The 13,307-nt window shown below is 38.5% G+C and overlaps 1 protein-coding gene across 25 annotated transcripts in view; it reads left to right on the plus strand.

Annotated features, from left to right (window-relative positions):
• The first annotated feature begins 400 nt into the window (after positions 1 to 400).
• Positions 401 to 13,307, plus strand: part of rims2a (regulating synaptic membrane exocytosis 2a) — a 215,903-nt gene continuing 202,996 nt past the window's right edge. For all 25 annotated transcript variants that reach the window (XM_048151902.1, XM_048151905.1, XM_048151907.1 and 22 more), the window contains exons 1-2: positions 401 to 605; positions 1,028 to 1,188. In XM_048151902.1, coding sequence (XP_048007859.1) covers positions 1,043 to 1,188 — 146 coding nt within the window. In that variant the 5' untranslated portion in view covers positions 401 to 605; positions 1,028 to 1,042. The remainder of the gene's footprint in view (positions 606 to 1,027; positions 1,189 to 13,307) is intronic.

Here is a 13,307-nt window from a genome sequence, read left to right on the forward strand (position 1 = left end):
ACACACTTGTCAATTTTGTGTACTGGAAAATGAAACAATATATTTGTTTTTATCACGCTCTATTAACGTTATTCTGGAAAGATTATTAAACGTCAGGGAAAGTTGTAATGTTTATTATGGGAAACTTGCTACAAATCTACAAATACCCATTTTCCTAGCATTGAATAAAAAATAAAAAAAAAGGTTTGGCTACTGAATATTAATTATGTAACGCTGACGTCAACTGCATCCGTTCCAATGGCGAATGATGCTTTTAAATATCAAAATAGACCGTGCTGACGTCGTGTTGTTTCCTTCCAAAAGCGAACGCTGCCTCATGAATATTAAACAGCAAACCTTCGCCATAGCACGATTGGTAAATTCGCCTCCCAGCCGGGCGGCTTTGCTCCGCCCACACTCTTCCAATTGGGATTCTCTGTCGCTGCATCCATTTTTGTGTATTTAAGATATCTTCAAGAATTACCAAACCTGGAGGAAAGCGAGGCACCAGAGCAGAGGGACTCAAAAGGGAAACAAATATTTATTATGAGATGGAAAAGAACTTTCCCAGGACGATGACAGCGATGGGTTAGACAGGATTGAACAGGATGATGGCCAAATAAAAGGCAAGAGGCGCTTTCACATCCTCACTGAGATCTGGAATAACATCTGCTATTTTATTCATACTGCATCGTTGCTTTATTCATTTTCTTTTTTTTTTATTGAGGAAGAGGAGAATTTTAAACAGGATTACGTTCATTTCAATAGCCATTGCCTTTAAAGGACCAGCTGTATCCATTATTCTGTTGCTCAGAGAATGATTGATCTAATGCTGTAAAATCCACCTTATATATTCTATGATCTTGCATTATCATTTCAATAGTTCTGTAATAACTTAACCTGTTTTATAGTGTTGTAAAACATCATAACGGTCATCAGAGATGCTGCTGTGGGTGCTCTGATTCCTGAGCAACCAAAATCCACTGATGATTGATCAAATAGACCTTACATTCATCATGGATTAAGTCTGGTTATTGATCTTCTTCAGCATCGGCGTGTAAAGATGTCTGCTCCAGCCGGGCTCCGCAGCGGGCCTGTCCTGCCGGAGATGCCGGACCTGAGCCACCTCACCGAGGAGGAGAGGAAGATCATCCTCGGTGTCATGGACAGGCAGAAGAAAGAGGAGGAGAAGGAGCAGTCCATGTTGAAGTAAGAGCTTTATGGATCCTATATGTGAAAAGGAGATATATCTCGAGCTGAAGGATTGAGGAGGAATGAGGTGTGAATGATCCCTGTGTGTGTTATTCGTTTGCCATATAGAGCCCGTGGTTCTGAGTGTGTCAGAATCACATTTGTGCTTATTAGTCATATGGAGATCAGGCCTCTGCTTCATTCTCAGCTCTGGGATTGTATTATGCGCCATTTTGCCTTTATACAAGTGCACACTTCATCGTGACAGCTTATAGTACAATAGCACACTATTCCGGTTTAATCTATGTGAATATCTAATGTTGTTTTGACCCGAGCATTGAGGCTGCGGCGCCAGAGATTTCAGCACGACGGCGCTGTCCACTGACTTACAAACCGTTCTCACTTGTGAACCATGGAGAATTTAAAGTTGTTTTGATGATAATTGCAAAGTGATATGCTATTGTATTCCTTTAGTGGTTGGATTTTGTCAGAAATATGATCTCGGGGACATTTGCGGATGTTTAGCAACTGTAACTGAGGAAAAGGTTCAGTAACAGCAGGGGTTTTCAAACTTTTTGATGCCGAGGACTCTTAAAGGTACAATATGTAATATTTTTGCAGTAAAATATCCAAAAACCACTAGGCCAGTGTTATATATTTTGTTCATTTGAGTACTTACAATATCCCAAATGTTTCCAACTATTTGTAAATCGTGAGATAATTGCAATTTTTAACCAAGGCTCCGGGACGTGTGAGGAGTCGCCTGTCAATCGCGTCATACCCGCGTTACCCTCGGTTTCCGTATGTAATATATTACACGTTTTAATAGACAAGGGAACATCTGTTTTGATATATTTATAGACAGAAAACGGATTGTTATATAGCTCAACACGTTTAGTCTTATTGTTTAAATCTAATTCTTGATTTTTGCGAGTACCATGCTTTACCATGCCTCAGAGAAAAACACTATTTTGTCAAATAGCTAACATAGCATAATCAGATGCAGCTTTATTTTTATTAACAGTAATACATAATTTTCTCCATCATACAATACGTTTTAAAATTAATTGCATGCCATTTATCAACACAAGCCATCCATCATTTAATATGATATTCTAAAATCGATCTATCTTACTGCAGTGTGTAACAGTGTCTCACAGCAGCTGCTGAGCACAGAGTATCGTTATAACATTTTCAACACACTCAAATGTATCTAATAATAAACAGAGCTGTGTTACCTCATACGCGACTGTTTCATAATAAAAGCTCCGCTGCTCGTGTGTTGCGCAATCGCTCCAGCGGCCTCGTTCAGCTCCCACAACACTCAGTTCTGCTCTGCTTCATACTATAGTAACGTTAATAATCTCATCTATGAACATGATTTCTTCCCGACTCCAATCCCTATTCTTTTGCACCAGCCGTTGAGATGGAGACCACATGTCCTAAGATTCCACACCTCTAGCGGCCAAAATTATTACATATTGCACCTTTAAATATTTTGACAAAATTGTGAGGGATTTTGTCACTTTATAATGTAAAACCAACTATATAATGTATAAAGGTCCATTTATACTGTGTGTGAGAAATATTATTTGTGACATTTTAGTAACAACATGGCTAGCATAACATTGCATTACATTACTTTTGCCTTATTTTTTTCTCAATTGGGCTGGGCTTGTTTATTTTTTAAAAAACAAAACAAAACAAAAAAACATATATTTTTGGCAAATGTAAAGGCTCTTTCACTCTGAAAGTGAAATAACAATGGTACGTCCTCCTGGGAAGTTCGTATTTACAAGGTCACTTTCAAGTCACTTTTGTTGGAGTAAGATGGCATCGTACCTTCTCTTAATTAGTTACACATAAAACAGCACATAAAACATCAGGTGTTTTTTGCTTTTTTTTAAAATGTTTTTAGTGAATTTATGAAGCCACTGTAAACTTTTATCATTACATATTATATTGTTATATTATAATGCTACCATATTTTGTGCAGGCAATTAGCTTACTTCGTTGTAAATCGCTGCAAAATACCTATAACATTGTGGTATTCCGCCATGTTTCGCACTGACACACCCCCAACTCGTACAGATTGGGGCTTAAAGAAAATCCCGAACCCGTGGCGTTCATGTGCGTTCAGCTCATAAATACAATTTTTCCGACGTGACTTGAACGCACCATAAGCCTCACGCTGAAGGAAATGCAAATTCACTCCTGTACAGTAGAGGGCGCAGCTCAAACTAACCTTTCAGTTATGCTGCATGCAGATACATGGGAAAACAAAGTTTCTTGCATTATGTATTTGAAAAGTAACTCCGATATTTTGTTGTAAATTTTAAAGTAATGTGTTACTTTAGTTACTTAAAGTAATCTGATTATGTAACTTGTGTTACTTGTAATGCAATACCCCCAACACTGGTAATGACACCAACATGTGATAAACGCATCAATTTATAGAGCGATATGTATAATGGACATTAGTTTCTTCGACCTAAAGACCTGAATTGTTTATTATTATTAGTGTGTGTATATATATATATATATATATATATATATATATATATATATATATATATATATATTTTTTTTTTTTTTTACCAGCCCTTTTGTGTAATATATAGTTGATCAGCTTAAAGTCTGTGATTAGTTGAAAATGTTTCTTTCTATTTGCAATTTCTTAACGCCTCTCGAAACAAAGTAATGTTTTTAAGGCTAATTATGGCTAATGACGTATCTGATTTCCCCCAGCTAGTGATTTGGTAGTGTTGTGTATGCACAAACTCTCTATGATTCAAACAGGAAACATGAGCAAGCGTGCAGTGTCTTTAGCTCATGGATTTTTTTGTGAGGGTGTGGAGACGTGCCTCTATCATTAGGTAAATATTAACACTGCAGCATGGAAATAGGACCAATTCCGTGCAATAAGTGAAGTAAACATGAGTCATAGACATAAAGCCGACTGCCACCTCGATGCTGGTGTGTGTGTGTGTGTTTTAGGTGAGTCACTTGATCCCTCCCTCTTAAACACACACTTCCACCATTCATAGTTTTGAGAGAGCGAGAGGGATGTGGAGTGCTGATGTCATATAAGGGAGGGTGATGGTTGGTTAGCATCAGTGTGGACGCAGTGACGAGGCCTCTGATCTTTTCTAGAGTAGTGTGCAAACGGCCGGTGTAGAGTTACACAACAACACAGCGGCTTGTTGGCCCTTGACTGTTACTTATACTGAACAGTGAATGTGCAGAGCTGCTGCCCGTGTCATGTGACTCAAGGCCTGATCACATTCTCATCGTTGGTCCACAAGGCCATGCCTTTATTTGTGTTATTTAAAGAGGTCATAGCATCATAATTTGCATTATTTATTTTTTCCTGTAAACCAGGGGTATCAAACTCAGTTCTTGGAGGGCCACCGTCCTTTAGAGTCCTGCAGGCTCAACACTGCTCCAAAACACATACCTGTAGTTTCCAGATAATTTTGAAGGACTTTGATTAGCTGGATCAGGTGCATTTAATTGTAATTGAAGCTAAATGCTGCAGGTCTGTGGCCCTCCAGGAAATGAGTTTTGCACCCCTGCTCTAAACTATGACAGTTTTAGGCACATAAAACCTCAACTAACTTAAAGGTAGGGTAGGCAATTGCGGAGAGGCTAGCAATAGCAAGTTAGCTTTGAAAGCATAAGATCCCACCCTCCCTTCAGAGCGTCTCCAAAGCCACACCTCCTTCAAAACACATGAATGCGCACAGCAGTTTCTGCAAAATGTCATGAGAGATGGCGTTAAATTACCTCACGTCTTAAACCACATAACGTTGCAATAGTAATGAACGTAAGCAACTCTCAGAGCTTGGACTTGTACTACCTGACTGCTGCAGATTAATTTTGGCGTCGATAGTGCTGACATAGAAATGCATAAATCCGAGTCTGAGGATGGGAACAGCTCATGGGTTGCCATCTCATAATTACAGTTACGACATAGTGTGAATGCAGTATAAGCTTGTTGTTTTGGTTCAGGAGGAACTGTAAAAAGCGGCTGCTGTTTGTTGCATTCGGACCGAATGCAATGATTGGGTGAACATTTTTGGTCCTGAGACTTCCACAGAAGATATATGTATATGTTTTAATATTTAGACTTCTATTCTTGATTGCTATCAGGATGTGAAGAGAGTTTCAACCGCTATAACAAAAAGTGTTTATAAAACAAATTGCCTACCCTACCTTTAAGTGAACTATTTTCAATTGAATAGACCGATTAAGCTACTGTAATTTTAAGACTTATATTTGTAGACAACCTCAACACTTTTTTTTTTTTTTTTTTTTTTTTACATTTGAAATGGTTTGCCAGGGAAATGTAGTTTGCACTCTACAGTGTACACTGTAAAAAAAGGATTTTTTGAAATTGTAAATACATTATTGGAGAAAAAATACTATTTCAGTTTTTCTATGTCAAAATGTCATGTTTAATTCAATATGGTACTTGCCATTTCTTAGAAATTATTAGTAAATTTCACAAATAATTACTGAGTGAAATTTTTTTTTCTTTCAATAGCTGTATCATATGGTGACAGATTCATGCAACAGTCTGTGTGGAAATGTGCCATCCAAGCCAAGTGGTACTCACTGCAGAGTCTATGATGGCCAGCTCCTCCTCTCTGGACGTCCAGTGGGATGGAGGGATAGAACTCTCCACCTCTCTGGACATCGAATGGGGTGGAGAGATAGAGTTGTGGGTAGGGTTAGGGTAGGATAAGGGTGTGGTTGTACATTTGCTCCTCCTCACTGGACGTCTAGCGAGGGGGAGCTAACGTAAGCTCCACCCATTTGCTCTGCAGCGAGCACCTTCTCATCCAAGCTGTTTAGATCAGGTTGAAATGATCAGAAACCTTGATTAAAATAAACTTTAGCCCTTTTTTTCTCATGTTAGGCTCTTTCAGAAGGATCTGCAGAGTGGAAGGTGCTACATAAGACAGTAATGGCTAGGTCTGGGACAATAAATCGATGCATCGCAAATTGAGAAATGATTCTATATCGAGTCTAAGATTTTCCGAATGCATTTCTGAAGCTCTTGAATCGATTCAGAGCTTAGTTTTTAACAGCAGATGGCACTGTGCGCTTTAGAAACAGCCGTACTCTGCTTGTTTCCAATTCCTTACTCACACCACTTGAACATTTCTATAAAATAATCATTCATAATGTTCGAAAAGATTAAAGCGAATTGCAAGGGTTTTTGCAGTTGGCTGTTTACATTAATCTTGCATCATAAAAGCATTTTGAGGTGCAAGTACATTCTCAGACTCTGCCGAACGCACAAGCACTCTTCTTCGTGAGCATTTGAGTGTGCAGTTAAAAACTAGCCTAGAGCGCCATCTGCTGTTAAAAACTAAGCTAAGAATCGATTTGAGAAAGAATCACGATGTATTTGGAAAATCTCAGAATCAAGTGATGCATCGATTTATTGTCCCAGCCCTAGTAATAGCACAAGATTTGACAGACTTTACCACATTATGCTTTTTTCATTAGTTCTTCTGGTGTTTAGGATTAATAGTATCTGTCATATTTTCTCCTTGCCGTGGTGGTTGGGAAAAGTTTTTGGTGTCGTTGACGTGTAAATTTGGCCAACCACAATTGTGTTAAAGCATCTTTCTAAATTTGTGGAAGTTCAGTTTTTGTAGCTTAGTTTCAATAAAAGCTCTTTTGCAGTTTGTTTTCATGCATCATATTTTCTCATTATAGCATGGTGGTTCTGGAATTAAACTCTGTCTAGTCAAGGTGGTAATGGAGAACAAGCAGGTTAACTGGTTGACTGGACATTAATGAGAATTTTAGCTCTAGTAGTTGCACCATAAATCTCAGCGTAACCATGTTAGTCAGGCCACAGGATGTTCCTTTAGAAGAAAGGATTTTTTTTTTTTTTTAAAGAGGCATAAACACAAACACACAACAGTGGCTGTAAGCCAGATCAGGGAATCCTGAGAGAATGAAGAGATGAAGAAGCCCTCTGAAGAAGTGTTTGCCAACTTCCTGTCATCTCACTGGATGAGCCACAAAGAAATTGAAACAAATCCAACAAGAGAGAGATGGAGAGTGAGGGAGAGTTTTAGTAGCTGAAAGTGAGAGTGTGCCAAGGGAGGTGTTTATAGAGTATGAAAGAGAGAGAAAGAATGAGAGACAGGATGTTTAAGCGATTTGACTGGAGAGAGATTGCATTGAGAGAGCAGTTGTTGCAGATTTGCTGTGTTATTATCCAGGGGGTTGTCCCCCTTCCCTCTGGGATCACTGAGGCCTATGGGTAAGACTGAAGGTGCGTCTCTATTCGCGTACTTATGCGCTATTCCATGACGTTTTTTAGTATAAATAGTGGGGGCTCGCCCGGTAATACAACACTGTTTGCTAACCGCCACAACAGGAAAAAGAGCAGAAGAAGAACAGCACATACGCAAATGACTTGAACGCTTGAAAACAAAGTCCACTAGGTAGTGCGCATGCGTCAAATGCATCTTTCTGCGCTCATGGACAAAGGAGAATACTTTGAAATGGAACGGAATGTAGAAATTAATTGTAGGAGGGTTGAACTTAAGCTCTGAATGTTTAAATAGTTTAAGTGTTTAACTAAACAATACCTGAGTATCTTTCAAAGATTTGATGCCACTAACCTGGCAAACTTTGGCAAATCCAAAGACTAGTTATTCCTCAAAATTGCTCACTACATTGAAGGTGCAGTGTGTAATATTGACAGCGAGTGGTTGAAATAGGCACTGCAGTCCAAATTCAAAATATTGGAGAGGGTTGTTCCCCCGCCCCCTCCTCCTCAGACTCGACGCTCATGCGAGTTTCCAGATCGAGGACACGCAACAGAAGCAAGCGCAATTGACAATCGAAAGCGACCAGCCTTACACTGTAAGCTGATCAGCTAATATATCTGCGTTTTAATATGCCTCTGGTCATAGAGCTTTTTAGATTGATGCTGAGGCTTTTTAGGTCAGGTAGAATCTGCAATCTCTGACCCAGTTTGTTTGCTGGCTTCTATGGCTGCAATACACTGTTTTACGCCAACTGGCAACCCGGGGTGTCGGAAATACTATTGGGTAAATTAGCAACGGGCGGAGTCACACAACAGACATTTCGACACGGAACACACATTTCAAAGTAAAATAACTGGCTGTAGCATTGTTTTTCTGAGAAGCAAGTATTTGCACTTAACATGTTTCCTAAATATCTGCAAACATATTATAGTATTTTGATACTTTAGTACTGTAAAAAAAAAAAAAAAAAAATTACATGCAGCACTTTTAAAATGCAAAAATATGCACTTGTTTCCAGGCAGACCCTAGACCCCTGACTCCCGGGCGTCAACCCGAACTTCTAATTTGCTTAGTGTTTGTCAGTTTTATGCATCAACCGGCCAGATATTGGACTGTGGATGTGCTGTCTGAGGCTGAGAAAATCATTTCCGTCAGTAATCACGGGAATCCCTCCTCAAATCCATCTGTAGATTTCGACAGTGAGGAGGTGAGGAACGTTGTGACCTGAATTGTAGTACACATGGCATCCCCCGCTACCATGTAAAGAAACCTCCATGAGACCCCCCTCCCCCACACACACATCTTGTCGCCCCCGGAGGGACTAGCCGCAGTGAGGCTCAATCCACACTGCAGAACACACACCAAATGGCTCCAGCCTGCTCATTAGCGTCTTCCATCAGCACCCTAGCTGGCATACGGGATGTTAATGGGCTGGTTTGTAAAAACACCGGGTGTTGGTTAACCAAAAGTGGAGGGTGTGTCCTTTAGCTGTTCCAAAACCTAGTGAGCTGCCTTATGGCCTAGATACAGTAGGTAGCTGTCTTATAAGACAGCATTTTAAATTGAAATCCCCACTGTGACTGATTTGGAATGCTCTACATAGACAGTAGTGCAACATACAAATCATGCTGCTCACATAAATCAATATTTTGATTTTGATTCACAAACTTGCAATTCGATTTAAATCCAATCTTGGTTCAATTTGATATTGATCCATTTGTGTATATATATCAAGAATAGTACAAAAAAAATTAATGCTGTAAAATATACAGGAAATCCTGTCAGTTGGTACATTACTGTTAAAGGTTAAAGCCTAACAATTGATTTGTAGACAAACATGTACTGTACATTGCACATAAGGCAGGTTTTTATAATAAAAACGTTGTATTAATACATTTTTAATGATATAATAATGAGAGATTTTAGAGATTTTAATGATCTCTTCCCACGAGATCTCGCAAGATCACTAAAATGTGATGAGATTTCTCGTCGAGGTGAAAAGCTGTCTCGTGAAATTGCCATGATGGAGTGTTAGGGTGAAATTAGGATAGAATATGCCACCGCTACATTTACATTACGCCTCCACTGTCGTTTTGCTTTTTATAGAAATAAAAATAATTTAATTCTGTTGGATAACAGTCATTTCAAAGTTCATTGATCACGTGACGAGATGACTGACAAGACCATGGCGGAGAATTTGTTGCACAACAGAGCCTAAGCGTCTGACAAATGTCTTATCTTGTAGAAATCGTGCTCAGCACCGCCGCTCCATATTCATAGAGTATGCGCGATCACAAAATCGAAAATAAAACTTGAGCACGCATTCAAACGCGATGTCAATACCCCGCATTTTTAAAGCGATTGAATATTGTTGTCTTTTACTGCATATAAAGTAATTCATACTCAGAAAGTAGAACTGAAATGACATTCATTACAAGACGATTAGTTATTTCAAATGCACCTGCAGACTATTTTTCTAATAATGTATTTCGTTATTGAGGATTTCCTAAAAATACTGTGTAAAAAATCTCATCTTGTTCTCGTGAACTCAGTCTCCTATCTTGTCTCGTCTTGTGAGCAACCAGTCTCGTCACACCCCTAATATGAATTGATCCAAAGTGCTGTAGATGATCGGTTTACCTGAACTGGCACATTAAAGAGCACCAAAACGGTATTTATTGTTTAAATTTCATAATAAAATTGACAGAATTTGAAAGCTGGAACTTTGTTGGTAGGCACGCTACAAATAATGTTTAGTGAAGTTTTGTTCTCTGAAACTGAAAACAGCATAGACTAATAGATCGAGTCTTGGGATTTCAGAAATAAGTATCGGTTCATCAAAATGAGAATCGGTTAAATTAGAGAAATCAGTTATTCAACCCAGCCCTATAAAATAATCAGATTTTACGTCATGTATACAATGCTTTTCATTATAGAAAAGTAATTTTTCATTCTAAAATGACTAAAACCGAAATAAAAAATTAATTACAGGTAAATAGAAATATTAAAAAAACTAATAAAAATGACAAAAGCACATAACACAACTTAATCTAAAATTAAAATATAAACATTAAAGCTAATTTAAAATATTAGTAAATTCTAAAATAGTATGTATAAAAATATCAGAATAAATGACCTGTATCCCACAATACAATGTGCTTGACTTTCCATTTCCAGGTAGTGAATGAACCAGAAGTTATATAAGCTGTGATTTTATAATTCATTTATAAAAAAACATTTTCAAACAAAAGCTGATTAAAAATGCAAAAAACAGCATCTGCTGAATTAAACATGAGGGCATGTGACAGCAATATAGCATAATACTGTATAAAATGTTACTATGTATGTTGTGCAGTATGCTAGAAATTCATTAAAGTAGATATATGCTGTATGCTTATGTGTGTTCTAGAGCCAAGATACATTTGTTGACTCATCAGTAAAACAAAATAAATGACCTCAAACTAACATGCTGTGATACGCAGTGTATGAGTAAATCAGAACTCAGCCAGTTTCCTGTGCAGCGGAAGCGCCCAGCGTGAGTGTAGTACACAGAGCGCTACGTCACTGCTCTGAGAAACCCAACACTCCTGCTGTATAGTGCTGCCCTGATATTGCATAAGACTGACCCGGCATGCTGGGAAACATGGAGAGAGAGAACTGTGTGCAGCGTTTAGAAGCGTTTTGGCACAAATGCAATCTGCCTTTATGTTTCCCAGTTTCCTTTACATTTATGTAGTTAAAATAAAGTTTATTATTATAAACGCATGTTTCGGGGCTTCTCTCGGGGGACTAGCGTAAATTGACCCATAGCAAAGCGCCATCTGCTGTTTTGAAAGAGGAAGTTGCTCAACTGCATTTGTGAGAAAATCTGCTTGCACACATTTGTGAGAAAATCAAGCTGAGAGATCTCATAAAAAGGCAAGTGTCTTAAATCGTAACAGACAGGTGTGCGTATGTATGCGGCAGATTTGGTATTTGTTCATGCCATTTGTAGGATGGTTTGTATTTATTTATGAAATATGATGTAGGCTCAATTATTTATATACGTGCACGGATTGGCCCTCTGTCTTTTCAATCACTGCCATGACGTTCCTTGTGAGAGACGTGCGCGGCTGCGCGCTCCAGTAACTTTCCACACTCCACAGGCGCTGCATGCAATGTTTTTGTCAGGAGTAACAACTGCAGATTATGAGTTACCTGCGGTGAGTCCGACATAATGAATCCACTAACACGACACAGTGAATGACGGTGGTAAACAAACACTCGTGTTCCAATACTCGTGCACGAGTTTTGGGAGGCGTTCCTTTGAAATGAGCTGTGAAGGAGTGGGGCTGTTCTTACGCATGCGCTCATTTCAAAAACTCACTAACAGTCTTTGGTTTCTCAGTCGACGAAAAGATCCTCTTTAGCACCTTTAAAAAGTGATTTCTCCCTTTGCATTGAACTTTGAGCGTCGTAACTTTGCAGATGTTGTTTATGCTCAAACAGCAACATTACACACTAACTAAAGTAAAAAAAAAAGTGAAATCATAATCAAGGACCCCTTTAATCCTTGTGATCAATTCATCAGTGGACGTTATTCTAAATAATCCACATTTTGCAAAATGTAATAATTTGCTCCACCTCTGAAATAACTTCACTTTCAGGTGTCCCTTCTAGCATGTAACACCCATTTTTCATTATTCAATCAATGTCCTGTAGATAAAATCAAACCCCGCCATGCGTGATTTCTTGTTTGATTACCCTACTTCACTTGGAAAAAAGTCAGATAACAGAAATAAAATTACTTTGTTGACTTTCTTTCCTTCATCTTTATATGTCAAGAGAATGACAGTGAAGCAATGGAGGGAAGCGGGTCTAGTGTGTGTGCCGGCCAGTCAAAATGAGTGCAGAAATGTGAGAGTGTGATGTGGCACCGGTTCATCTGAAGCTGATTGCTTGCAAATCCTGAAGAGCCTCACGTTATTCATGGGCGACTATAAATAGCTTTGGACTGAAGTCGCTCTCTTTGCTCTGTTGGGGTAGTAAGAACTAGCAGTCAGATCACGTTGCATTAGGCAACATTCACCTCCCATAATGCCATAGAATGACTGCTTAATGAAGAGATGCCAAACACACTTGGGTGATACTTTAAACATCACTTTAGAAAGAACGCTTTGCCTTTTTGGAGTCAGGTTTGGAGTTTGGTCCTTATGATGCTTACTTTAAGTGTCCACTAGCATGGAGTGAGCAATTTATTCTCAATGGGAGCTGTGTTGCAGTTTTGTGCAGGGAATTGTGGGAATGGAAGCAGAAGTACAGTACTATTTTGTTTTGTTTTGTTTTGTTTTGTTTTGGTTTGGTACGATTTTTTAAATATTTTTGAAAGAAGTCTTTTATAGTCACCAAGACTGCATTTCAGACAGTAACAACTGTAATGCTGTGTTGGAAAAAAATATATTATGGAAGTCAAAGGGGACAATCAACTGTTTGGTTACTGACATTCTTCAAAATATCTTCTTTTGTGTTCAGAAGAAAGAAATCCATACAGGTTTGGAACAACTTGAGGGTGAGTAAATGATGACAGAATTTTCATTTTTGGATGAATTATTCCTTTAAGGATATTATTTCTGTGAAGCAGTTTTTTTTTTGGTTGTGTCTGGCCCATTTTCTCAATCTAATCTCTTTGCTCCATCTGTGAAGTATTTAAATTACTTTTTGCATGTTCTTAAAGGAACAGTTCATCCAAAATTTATGTCATCATTTACTCACCTTCATGTCGTTCTAAAAACTCTTTATCTGCCATTTAACATAAGAGATGGACCATACTACCCATCAGTTCTAAAAGCATCCAAAAAG

The sequence above is a fragment of the Megalobrama amblycephala genome, linkage group LG13, assembly GCF_018812025.1.
Source record: "Megalobrama amblycephala isolate DHTTF-2021 linkage group LG13, ASM1881202v1, whole genome shotgun sequence".
Taxonomy (NCBI): domain Eukaryota; kingdom Metazoa; phylum Chordata; class Actinopteri; order Cypriniformes; family Xenocyprididae; genus Megalobrama; species Megalobrama amblycephala.